Consider the following 12,674-nt stretch of genomic DNA (forward strand, 5'->3'; position numbering starts at 1 on the left):
CCCCCAGACCCCAAAGCTTCGTATTTGTTTACTAAGTCAAAAAAGAGACACAGATGATTCACAAGGTGGAGGTTTGAACTTGAGTAAATTTATAAAAACTTGGTCAGGGCCAGTGTCCTCCCCAGCCCAGGTACCACTAGGCACAGCACAAAAGACTAAAAACTCAATGGCGAAGGCTGGACACTCAGGGTTTGGGAGTGTAGGCACCCCCACATCCCGCTCAGGGATTTAGAAAAGAACTGGGTTAGAAAAACAACAATTGCCCTCTGCAGGAGTGGGGACAGGGAAGGAGGCAGGGCCACGACAGGAGCATTTCACATCACTAACTTAACTTGGGAAACTGGGAGGGACCATCTTCAACTGGCCTCAAGAGAAAGATCAACTGGATGATGGGAGAATCTATCTGCAACCACAGGGAGAGGAGGAGAGGGAACATGGCTAGGGGGCAACATCCCCTTCCATTCCTGGCACAGGAAGGCAGCCAGAGCACCAGGTCCAGGCAGTGACCTCACAATGACAGCACAGTTTTTGCAGCTTAGAAATCACCCACCTGCCCGCAACCAGCTACTCATTCTGCTCGCTTGCTGGTGTAGGGCCACTCTCTGGCCTGGGACCCTGCCTCTTCTTCTGTGTCTCCTCCCTTGAAGGCAGCGCTAGTCTCTGCCACTTTGGCCTGGGGCTCCCGGCTCTCAAGGGTGGCAACAGCCTCGCCCTTCCTGGGCAATGCCTTCCTTGCTGCAGGCTCTGATCTCCCCCTGCTCCTGCTCTTCCTGTGGGTGAGGAGGCTGACTAATCACCCCTGCCCTCCTTCCGATTTCTTTTGAAGGACAGGCCACTCAAATTGAAAGGCTTTTTGAAAGAATTTCTTCTTCTTGGGTGTCCCCTGCGGGGGGCGGGGAGGCTCTCCCTTGGCTTCACCGTCCTGGCTAGGGGGTGCCGGCTCGACGGCATCGCCAGCGGCCCCGGCTACCTCTTCTGTTCCGTTCACCCGGGGCGACTCTCCTTCATCCTAGGGGGAATGAGTCTCCATTGCTCTTTACGTGGCCGTTCTCCCGTCCGTTAGCCTTCGCGGGGGAAGTGCCTGCTGCCTCCCCGGCGATCACGTCGCCCCGGGGAGACACGGAGCTCTGGCTGCCCAAGGCGGGGGTTCTGCTGGGGTGGGGGCCGGGGCCGGAGCCGCCCTGGGCTCGCGCCGCAGGGCACAGGTGAGTAGGGCGGGCCTGGCTAGCGGAAGGGTGGGGCTCTCGCCCGACGGGTAGGGGTGTCGGGGAAACCCCGCCCCCGGCCCCGCCCAGCGCCCGCCCCGCCCACCCAGCGCCCGCCGCGCCCGCCCCACGCCACGCCAGAACGCCTCCTAATGGCTTTTAGTATTTCGAATCCTGCCTTCTTAGATTCTGGTGTGCCGTTGGTCAAAACAGCCCGAAAGTTCTTAATTTATTTCCCCAAATGCCCCAATGGTTTTCGCTGTGGACTTGACCTTGAGGCTTTGCGAGTCCCCTAACAGCTGGCATCTTGCTTCCTTTAGATTGAGAGGTACCTATTATTTCCCCTTGTTGAAATATCCTCCCTAAGTCAACCAGGCTTCCTGTTTCTGGCTGCCTGTGCACAGTTCCCGAGACCGGTCAGGACCTCCCGGAGGCGCTTACCTCGTAGATGAGGTTGGCCACAAACCCAAATCTTGCGGCCCATTAAGTCTTACCTTGAAAAATTTGGAGTTTCTCACACCCCAATTTTCCACCTGGAAGGATGCGGACAAACTGGAAGAGCTCAGAGCGGCAAAGAGGTGGTGTACCTGAAGAGCTTTAAGCCTACCCTCACCTTCGTCCAGGAGCCTCTCGGTACCTCCAACAGCTGCCTTCAGGACTTCTTTCTGCGCCAAAACTGTCAAAGGACAAACCTAAAACACTTTAGTAACAAATTTATGTCCTTTAGTCAAGGGAACACAACCCATGGATTGGGGGAGCGCAGGGCCTCACACGCAGTGCAGCCCACTCCCAGGATTCTGGGCAGGAGCGAGTTTCACCCAGCGTTAGAGGCAACGTGGAAACGTCACGATTGGCCAGAAGGAGGGATTCAAGAGAGGAGCAGGTTCCGTTTTCAAGGGTCAGGTAAACAGGCCACAGCTGAGCTGGAGAGCTGTGATTGGCGGGTGTCAGTTTCCTTGACAGGTGAGGAATTACCTTCATCAGGGTTAATTGATATAAACAGGCCTTTGATGATCTTCCTAAATTGCCCCAAAGCAGGATGCTAGCAGACCTCTTTCTCACTTTGTAGAAACTGAAGCTTTTATCAGCTGAATTGTATATGCAAGAGAGAACTAGCTTGAAAACAACGGTTCTCATTTCTGGCTTCACATGAGAATCGCCTCTGGAACTTCAAACATTTTTTTGTATTTTTAAGTTTTACTAGATTCTTTGGAAACTAGTGAAGTCCCTGTCTCACTCCCAGAGATAATGGTTTAATTAATTGCCTTGTGGGACCTCCCAGCAGTTTTGGGGGTTTTTTTGTTTTTGTTTTTAAAGCTACAGGGGTTTTTCTAGTGCGTTCGTGACTCACCAGTGAAAGGTGGGGGGAAGGAGGCGGAATCTTAAAACGTGTTCAAAATCCACATGATTAATTCTTTAAATATAAAAAAAGAGATAATTTTTGTGAACCTGCTAGGTACAAAGCATTGACAAGTGCATGTGGAGAATGAAAAGAAAATGAATTTCCCTTTGGCAGGGGATTACAGTTTTGCCCTTTGTCCATAAATTCAGAACCTCTTAGACTTGTTAAGTAAGCCATAATCTAGGTCATAAGGCTGTGTGAGTGGAGGATGGGTCTCTGAGCCTGAGCTCAGGGGCCGCCATGTTGAAACCCTCACAGATGCAGGTATTAATAGCAGCCCTGACCCGGCCGAGGCCTGGGTCAGGAAGCTGCCCACTTCCTCCCTCTTCCAAATGTAGGGCACTGTAAGGACAAATAAGAGTTTAAAAGAAGAAGCTTGATTTCCTTTCTATATCAGAATATTTACCTTAGAAAACTTTAAAGTATCTTCTCATCTCTTTGAAATGTATCTGTTTAGAAACTAAATAAGCCTGTCAGCTTTACAACCTAGGAGTGTTTCTCAAGGACCTGGGAGCCATCTCTCTGAAATGTAAATGTGAGAGACAGCACCCCAACCTCCAGTTTCTGTGGGAGGGTAAGAGCCTAACTTCGGTGTTCCAAGCTGTAAAAGTACTTCCATCGTAAAGATACGAGTTTGTCCCCTGCCCCACATAAAGTCAGTTAGCTAACACAGGTGATCGCCCCCATCACAGGTGAACTTAGGAATACCTGCACGTGACTAATGGCGCTGTCAAGTTCTCTTTGCCGAGGACTAGTTACTGTTTGTCTTAAGAACATGTATGTAATGGGCTGTACCTGCTTGGCTGTATTAAAGGGTGAGCATTCTTTGTCTTTGCAGCCTCAGCCAATTGCCTGTGGTGAATAGCACACTCTGGCTAAATGTTCAGGAAAGAGTAAGTGTTTACTTCCTCTGCGACCTTCGTGGAGAGGATTTCTGGGTTGGGAGTTTTGTTTGTTTTTTTTTTAATTGTATCTTCCCAACAGCACCTTCACTCTTTATTCTAAGGTTACTGTCTCTTTCACTCGCACCTTCCCTATCCATGTGGACAAGTACTAAAGACATAGGTGTTTTTGTTATAAACTTCCTCCATTCTACCCAGCTTCGGGTGGGACACAGGAGTTAGGATAATTCCAAATAGTGACGATGTTTCAAGAAGTTGAGGTTATGATTGTAGCTTTTCTGTTTGTAGTTGAGTGATTATTTCATGCTAGTCTGTCATGCTGAATAAGAAATACTGGTTAATGATTCCCACTTAAACAGAAAAAAGAGAAAAAGGGAGAAGAGAGAGTTATCTGGTTTTAAATTTTGTATACACCTCTTTTGACAGATAGAAATTAAAGTATTTTTAAATAATCCAATCTGTTCATCTTTTCCTATGTGATATCCTTCATTGTTTTTCAATTAAAAATTTATCAAAGTAATCCATGTACTTTTTTTTAAAAAGGCAAGTAATTCTAAATAGCTTATAATGAAAAACATCAGTTCCCTGCCTTATTCATCAGTGCCTCAGTAACTGTACCAGTCAGGATTTAATCAGAGAAACAGAGCCACTAGGAATGATACAGAATAAAGGACCCACAACAGAGATTTTACCTTAGACAATTATGGGAGCCTGTTGAACAGTCTGTAAGGCTTTTGCTTCTGTGTCTGGGGCTGGGGCATAAAACCAGCAGGGCAGGCAGTCTGCATGGGAAAATGGACTTGAAGTGGAGGAGAGCAAGGACAAAGTTGAACCTGCATTAGTCTCTCACCCCTGCCAAGCCTCCAACCTCAATGATGCAGGTGCCCTGCAGGAGAAGCCGGTGTCCTTCGTCACGGAGCTAAATGTACACCTGCCCTGGAGCTGATGAAGCTGATGGAGGTCACTCCTGAGTCCTTTCCTAGAATCATCATGTGAATATAGGAAATTAGCTAAACCACCAAATTTATTTCCTCAACATGTCATTCGTCTTCCTTGCAAAGGTTTAAAAACTGCTATTTATTAAATGTTCTATATATGTACGGACTAAAACCCGGTAGTTCCTCACTACCACCTGGGTGGTATGCAAACAATGTGTGTCTGTATATGTATGCTCATTGTAGTAAAGCTGGAAGAATGCACATACATGCACTATAAGTTATTTAAGCTTTCCCCCATTTGTCTATCATTCAGGTTCCCTATTTATCCATGGAGCTGACCTCTTGGCTCATATATGTTGGGTGTGGAAAGTACACCTTCCTACAAAAAAGTATGGTTCACATATCTAGTATAAAGTAACAAGTATAGTACCTAAACCACACCCAGGGAGACAAAACAAAATCCACAAAAATGCTCCTCCCTTCTTCTGGTCCAATAGAACTTCATTCTGAGTATATATGTAATATATCTATATCTATATCTATATATATGTGTATACACATACACATATATATGTAAAATGAGATATATATATCTTTATTTTAAAAGATATTACACAAGTATCTACCAGTTTAGAAACAAATGGTTAGTATATACACTGGTTTTTAAATATTTCCTCATTTTAATAAATATCTTACGTTAAGTGTTCATTTTATTGATCATTCTTTGAGTTTCCTAATAACTATTACATATTGAGATGAATCTGTCACTCCAGACACACTGGTGTCTTCTATTTATATCATTTTGGGGTAGAAATCTCTATTTAATTGTTTAAATGAAATGAATGAATGCATGAATGAAATAAGCCCAAAGTAAATACATTGCGAAAAATACATTTTAATCCCAAAGTCTGAATATTTGCATTTAGTTATTTACAATGGTATTTACAACTTTACTATAACTTTTGTGAAGAGAGAGAACTATGTACATAGAGCCAGCTATCTACAGTTGCTTCCTTCCAACATACAAATTGTAACTGTGTAGAAAAATGGTAACAGTTAAAACTGTTACAACTCAAAAGCGTTATGATTAAATTAGATTCTGACAAATTTTCCTGGGGTTGAAAAATAATTATAGTTAAAGTCAGGACAGGAGAGGAGGCAAGTGTGCACACTCCCCATTTCTTGCCACTCTATGTTGCTGCTCCCTTACTTAGCTGACCTGCACTTGATTCTGGATAGAATTCCTGTACCTGGCCTTCTAAGTTCAAGACACCTTTTTAGGCCTGTAATTATGAGCCCACAGCAAATGGTTTAACTTTGAGGTGGACTTTTTTCAGATATCAATGCTAATGACCTATTAATCATCTTTATGATTGCCCAATGTTTATTCAAATGGTGGTCAAGAAACTGGTGCTCAGGGATGCCTGAACAGTACATGTTTCCTGTGCGTTTCTAGTGAAGCTGGCAGTCTACACTATAAAACCTGATGGTCTGACTGGAAGCCTCGCTCTGACTGAGAAGGTAGGTGAGAATAGTGAAGAGCAGCTCTATTTAGATTAACTGAATGATTCCGAATCCCTGTTTGCTGCAGAAGAATGAGGAAAGTTTTAAAAAACCTGTGCAAATAAAATCATCTACCAATCACTTTCCTTAAGGTTAAAATAGCCAACAGTGTGCCATAGAATTTTCTAGATGATAGAATAAAGCTTTTCTAACTTTGTAATACATATTGTTGATCACTGCTACATTTTACTTGATTCAGCCCTTGGTTAGAAATACAAACCTTAATATTTCATTCTTGTAGAAAAATACAATCCATTTCATGAGTTTCTAGAAATAAATTATGGAGAAAAATAGATATTACCTGTTCCTAATGGTCTCCCTGGAAATTATAGTCTTTGCCTGAGAGATACATGTACTCAAAATATATTTAATTCTTTTCTATCTCTTCTAATTTTCTAAGTTGTCTAGTATTAAACAAGCTAATGATTACTGGGCAGTATGGAAAAAAACTTTTTAGTCACTTTTCCACCTAAGAATTTCATTAAAGAAGTATGTGGCATGTCTTACAGTAGTACAGATACAAGATACCTGAAAATCCAGTTTTACTTTTTAAACTATAAATGGTTGGCAACTGTTTCCTTAATAGTTATAGCAGGAGTAGGTCCAACATGAGTCCATATATAGCCCTTCTCTGGTCTGGTGGGAACTGTGGGAAACGGTGATGAACGTGACTTGAAATATTCAGAAGGTGCATGACAAACAAATTCCAAGTATTCCATCTTCCTTGGAAGATCCTCCTCTGGTCCTAAAAGGCAACCAAAGTTCACATTTTTGAACATATGTATCATTTTCATAAAATGCTAAAATTCTTAGACACTAGAAGAAACTGTTCTGGTGGTAACCTGACATTAGCCTTTGAAACATATATTATTCTGAAGTTACTTTCCATCATTTTTTTCTGCTTTAACTGCTTAAAGAATATAGCATTCTCTCAAAAATAGTAACTCAGTATAGTTGTAAAAATAATATTTAGTCTTCCATAGTGTTTATTGTATGTCTCCACTGTTCTAAGCACTTTCTGTATATCAATACTTTGAATCCTCACAACAACCCTCTGAGTTAGGCAGTATTATTATTCCCATTTTACATGTGAGGAAATTACACAAGAGAGATTAAGGAACCTGCTCAACACCTCACAGCTACTAAGTGGCTGCACTATGAACCCAGACAGTCTGGCTCCAGAGCTTGTGCTCTGAACCTTTATGCTCTGCTGTCTCCTCTAGAATGTGAGGATTAGGAAGACGAGGTGGGACAGGAGCCCCAGAGGTGACTCCGCCACATTACTGCTTCTGCTGACATCCCTGTTTGATGGAAGACATAAATGAAGGTCCACTCTACGTACTTAGAAGCAGAAGACTAAAACTATTTGGTCATGTACCAAACTTGACATGTAGGTGAGAATAATACTGGTACTTTATTTGTCCCTGAGTTCTCACTGAACAAAACCTTTTGTACGTTTTTTCTTAGAATGCAAAAGTAACATATGCCCACTGAAGAAAGGCTGAAGTCTGGAGTAATTTTAAAATTCTAAGCACTTTCAAAATTATATTTATCAGTAACTTCTTGTGAGTCTATGTCAAGAACCACTTCTTCAGTCAGCCTTGAAATCAATCAGTACAGTGGCTGCTATTTCAACTACCACCAATGACATAAAAAGTTACAGAAGGTCTAGGATGTGTGTGACATGCAGAAGGACACATACTGAGAATTTGTAAGATTTTAGAAATAAATATGACAGCTCCTTAAGAAATTATTTTTCAGTAAGTTTTTGTATAAGTTACTAAATAACCTAGTTCTTGAGCAATAAATTCTTTTAGTAGAGTTTAACCCTGGGTAACACAGAAAAATCTTATCCACATAGCTTTTCAGTAGGTGTGTACTGCTGTAACTCAAAACAACTGATGGCACTCAAACCCAGCTATATAAAATGTATTTCATTATTGTCTATAAAACTATCTATGTTTTTGTACTTATGCTTCTTTGTTATGGACTGAATTGCATACCCTCAAATTCATATACTGAAGCCCTAACCCCTAATGTGGTAGTATCTGGAGCTAGGCCCTTTAAGGGGGTTAATCAAGGTTAACTGAAGTCATAAAGGTCCGGCTCTAATCCAATAGGATTGGTGTTCTCATAAGAAGAGGAAGAGATGCTGGGAGTGTACACTCACAGAGGAGGACACAACTATGTGAGGACACAACCAAAGGTGGCTGTCCACAAACCAGGATGAAAGCTCTCACCAGAAACTGACCCTGAGAGCATCTTGATCTTAGACTTCCAGCCTCCAGAACTGTGAGAAAATTAATTTCTGTTGTTTAACCCAGTTTGTGGTATTTTGCTATGGCAGCTGGAGTAGAGGAATATATTCTTTCACATAATAACAGAGAATTAACTGGGTTCCAGAACCCATACCTATCAAACTCACCTATGATGTAGGATGCAGGATCAAATTGGTCCCTGGGGCTAGAGAGAGTGGGGATGAGCCACGTCAGTGCTGCACTCTTCTCACAATACTGGTCCTGGATAAAGCCCCTGATCTGAGCATAGTAGGGCTTTCCATCTTGTTCGTCAATCACAGAAACAACATCTCCAATTTGGTAATAGACTCCCTGGGGGAAGTAGAAAATAATCCCATACTTAAAATAAAAGTAGAACAGCACCACAGCTATGAAACGGAAACTTTCTTAATATGAAAGCAACAATTTTCAAAGTGGTCAATAAAAGGTCTTCGAGATGGTCCAACACATCCAGATTTATATGGATGATGCCAATTCTAAAGCTGTTTCATTTCTGAATAAAAAAATTTTTATACACACACACAATGACTTGCAACTGGAGGAAACATTTGTTTATAAAAACACATTGATTTTATATCACAACAGTATTATCCCTACTTTTTTGGCCTGAGCCACTGAGCTATAGAAAGGTCAAGTGACTTCCTTAAAGCCACTTAAAGCAGAGGCTCCTACACCAGTTCAGTGGTCTGTCTCTGTACAGTCTTGAAAAGCAGTAGTTTTATCAAAACACCTGTGCCTGTCTCTCCCTCACCATGGACTTCCAGGAGGGCCAATCCCCACGACTGTCCTTCGTCCTCTCACTTCTGTTTAAAGGCATTTTAGGATCTCTGTGCCTACTCTACCCTCTATATCAGTCCATGTCCTCTACCAGTCCAGTTCACACCTCCGCCTTCTTACCCTTCAGTGCCATCACTAACTAGGATGGCTTGCTGTCATGACTCCACACCACACATTTGCATTTTAAAAATAATTCCTACAACCTAGATTAAAAATACTTAAGATTCTCATATTGTATTTCAATAGGCAACTTCCCCTCCGACCTCAGCTCTGGATGAGATGTTTTATAATAGCCACCTATGGGGAAAAATAGCTTATAAGAGAAAAAAAAATGCAACCACATCTAGTACAGAGTAGCAGAGAGAGACCTTTAGACTAACCCAACATTTTAGCAGCACATTTTACAATAGACCCAAATCTTCTTTCAGTAACTATGGATGCTCACCTTATAGAAGATTGATTCTGCAGTGATTATGGTAGAAACTGACTCAGGAGCTTTGATGGGCTATGAAAAAAAAAAAAGTAAAAATATTAGCACATTCATTGTGTGTGTGTGTGTGTGTGTGTGTGTGTGTGTAGCGTGTAAAGGCATTTTTCCAGCCATATATGAGAGTTCCATAATTTCAGAAATACTAAAGGTGCTGTTTGGTGACAAGAACTGCAGTTAAAAAGAAAAAGATTTTCTTAATGTAGCGGCAAAGCAAGGTCTATATATCTCTGCTGCCATTTCTGCTATTTTTAGCTTAAAGATTGCTGAGAACCAAAGAAAAAGCTTCTGAATATGTGGCTGAGATCTAACACAAGCCTTCTCAGAGCTTTATTACACAGTAACATTCTAGTTATAAAAATATGCTGGCTCTAATCGCCTGAGCATGACAGAGGTGGAAGTAATAAAAAACATGTCTCCTCAAAGACATTTTCCATCTCAACTTAACTATGGGACTAAGTATAACATTTAATATTATGAGCACTAATTTTCTAGCAAGGCTGAACCAAGGCCAAAGGAAACTCTGTTGGGAGTTCTTAGTTTTGCCACCACCCAACTATCACTGAAATCCCTTCTTAAGCTGTAATACACACATTTATACCACAGGAACTAGGCCTTCCCAAATATTCCTTGGTATCATTTTTGAAAAAAGATGTTGCTAGAGAAATTGATATTAAAACACTGCAGAAGCATATTCCACCATCTTAAGAGGAAAATGTGTTTATATACAACTTTAATCAAATATTTACATGTTTTGTCTAGTAAATAAACACCTCATTTTAGAAAAGTAAACTTAAAAAATCTTAAATTAGGGGCAACTGTTCTCAACAAGAAAAGAATCCACAGTCTGCGCAAGAATATATACCACAGGCTCTCTTTAAGTGTTTTAAATGAATATGTCCAGCTTTAGAAATGCCTTTACTGGTGAGTGAAGCATTCCTGTTTTGAAGGCAAAGAGTACCAATCCCAGGTTTAAAAAAAAAATAGCCTGTAACGCACTGCCCATTGTGTTTGACCATTGTCCCCTGTATTTATAAAAAATAATTAGAATTTAATGCAATGAAAATGTGCTTTCAACTACCCCTACACAAGTCTTTCAACTATCCATGTTCTTATAGTAGAAGACACAAAGGAGATTTAGTAAAATTTCTGATTCATATTCATCAAGTTGATCATCGTAAGTAAGTAAGAAACATTTCCTGGGACCATAATAACAAACAAATATGGAAATGAACAAGTTCCAGTATTATTATTTACTTAGATCTTTAAAAATTCCCTAATATTCTTGGCCATACCAAAAACTCCTCATCCTTTGCATAGAGAACCCAATACAATGTTTTTTTTTAGAATCATATTTTGTATTTCCCAGAAGAAAAAATAAAAGCTAAAAAAAAAAAAGAGAGAGAGAAAGGGTATTATTAACTTAAACAGTAAGCCTCCTACAATAGAGTTCACTCCCTTTTACAAAGTCTGGACCACTCCCCAGAAGAGCTCCCAAGAGCAGAGTCCAAGTTCAATGGTGAGAGATGAAGGCAGTCCCAGGACACATTACATGCACACAATGCCATTACAATACAAGACACTGTCCACAAACATCTTACATTTTTTAATTTAAAAATATGTCTTCTCCCTTTTCCTTTAGTGGAAACTTTCTTTTCAGCAGCTGGAGCAGATTTGTACTTAGTGTTTCTGAGACGAGCAGACCTCCTGTGAATTTCCTGCTTACTCTGTAACAAACAATTAAAGAAAAAAAGGAGAAAGAAATAAAAAGTGTAGAAAGGTTGCTTTTCATCTTAACAAGGATACAACCATCTTAACAACCATCTTAACAAGGATCCCAGAGTATGCACTTTAAATGAACATTTACAATGAAGTAAGGGAGCGCCTTTTCTTTTTATGCTAGGTAATCAAATGAACTGGGCTAATTAAAGGGAGGCCCTAGGAGAGCATCTCCCCAGCCCCCAAAAAGGTGTGACCTACTTTCAATAGGGCAAGGGGCAGGAGAGGGAGTATGTGTAGACCAAGGGAAGAACTATTCATCAACTATTCATGTTGTGTTTATAACAGAAAAATCCTTAAAAACTCAACACTCCAAGGCCAGAGAACGGGCTAGGTACGCCATCTTCTGCAATGGAATACTTATGCTATCACTGAAAATAATGAAATAATCTTAATAACATGGCATAATGGTAAAATAAATTTTATTAACAGGGAAAGAGGTCCAGCAGCATGACCGTGTTCACGTTTCTATGTGTATACTGAGATGTCTGGTGCTATCCAAAATATTACAATGGGGGGATTTCTGACGGGGTTTTTTTTTTTTTTAACTTTCTTGCTTCTTTAGACTTTCAATTTCTCACAAGAAAAGGTGCTTAGAATGCGTCAAACCAATTATGACCTTCTCAATGGGGATGGGAGGGGGCGGCCCGGCCCAGTAGGGGACACATCCAACCCTAGGATGCCCCGGCCCGTCCCCTTCCCTCCCGCCCGCCCGGCCTCCGCCCGCCCGGCCTCCGCCCGCCTCAAGTCCGGTCGGCCTCCGCCTGCGGGGGGGGCGGGAGGAGCTCACCTGCTTGCCGCTCCCGCCCCCGTTGCTCTGCGGAGGCGCGGCTGAGGTGCTGGCGAAGGTCGCCGCGCCGAAGCCGCCACTGCCGCTGCTGCCCCCCATCCCGCCGGCCGCCCCCGAGCCGGCGCCTCCGCCGCCCGCGCCGCCTCGGCCTGTGCAGTGGTGGCAGAGGATCTCCCCCTGCGGGCCCTTTTTCCACATGGAGGACGACGTGGTCTTGCAGACGCTGCAGGTGGGCTTCAGACCCAGTGGCATCGTGGCCGGCTCGGGCGGCCCCCGCGGGCGCAGCGACACGGGAATGGCGACCGCCGGCCCCGGCCGCCAGCTGGCCGGCCTGCCACCCGCAGAGACAGGAAGAGCGGCGCGGCGCGGCGCCGAGCTGTCCACGCAGGGACCAGGCCGCGGCCGCTGCCCCCTGGAGGCAGGAAGCCGGTTCCGCCCGCTAGGCTCGCCGCACCAGCCCCGGGCCGCCCCGGGCCGCCCCAGGCGCCGCGAGGCGGGGCGCGGCCTGGCCTGGGAGGAGAGCCGAGCCGCCGC

The 12,674-nt window shown here is 43.1% G+C and overlaps 1 protein-coding gene and 1 pseudogene across 1 annotated transcript; both read right to left on the bottom strand.

The window, feature by feature from the left end:
• Positions 1 to 68: 68 nt before the first annotated feature.
• Positions 69 to 3,226, bottom strand: LOC105072513 (MARCKS-related protein-like; annotated as a pseudogene).
• Positions 3,227 to 5,322: 2,096 nt separating this feature from the next.
• Positions 5,323 to 12,660, bottom strand: GATAD1 (GATA zinc finger domain containing 1). The gene is made up of 5 exons (XM_074367502.1): positions 12,141 to 12,660; positions 11,173 to 11,298; positions 9,530 to 9,589; positions 8,436 to 8,619; positions 5,323 to 6,755 (listed from the first exon to the last, which is right to left on the bottom strand). The coding sequence occupies exons 1-5, from the start codon at positions 12,390 to 12,392 to the stop codon at positions 6,565 to 6,567; spliced, it is 813 nt and encodes a 270-aa protein (XP_074223603.1). The 5' UTR covers positions 12,393 to 12,660; the 3' UTR covers positions 5,323 to 6,564.
• Between the last annotated feature and the right edge of the window lie 14 nt (positions 12,661 to 12,674).

Source organism: Camelus bactrianus, chromosome 7 (genome assembly GCF_048773025.1).
Source record: "Camelus bactrianus isolate YW-2024 breed Bactrian camel chromosome 7, ASM4877302v1, whole genome shotgun sequence".
NCBI classification, from domain to species: Eukaryota; Metazoa; Chordata; class Mammalia; order Artiodactyla; family Camelidae; genus Camelus; species Camelus bactrianus.

What these genes read in the sequence shown, in the direction of transcription:
- GATAD1 (XM_074367502.1), bottom strand. Translation starts at nt 12,392, where the DNA reads ATGCCACTGGGTCTGAAGCCCACCTGCAGCGTCTGCAAGACCACGTCG. An exon ending in GGGGCGGGAGCGGCAAGCAG is followed by an intron (nt 11,299 to 12,140) that starts GTGAGCTCCTCC and finishes TGTTTGTTACAG; the next exon opens with AGTAAGCAGGAAATTCACAG. An exon ending in ATATTTTTAAATTAAAAAAT is followed by an intron (nt 9,590 to 11,172) that starts GTAAGATGTTTG and finishes TTTTTTTCATAG; the next exon opens with CCCATCAAAGCTCCTGAGTC.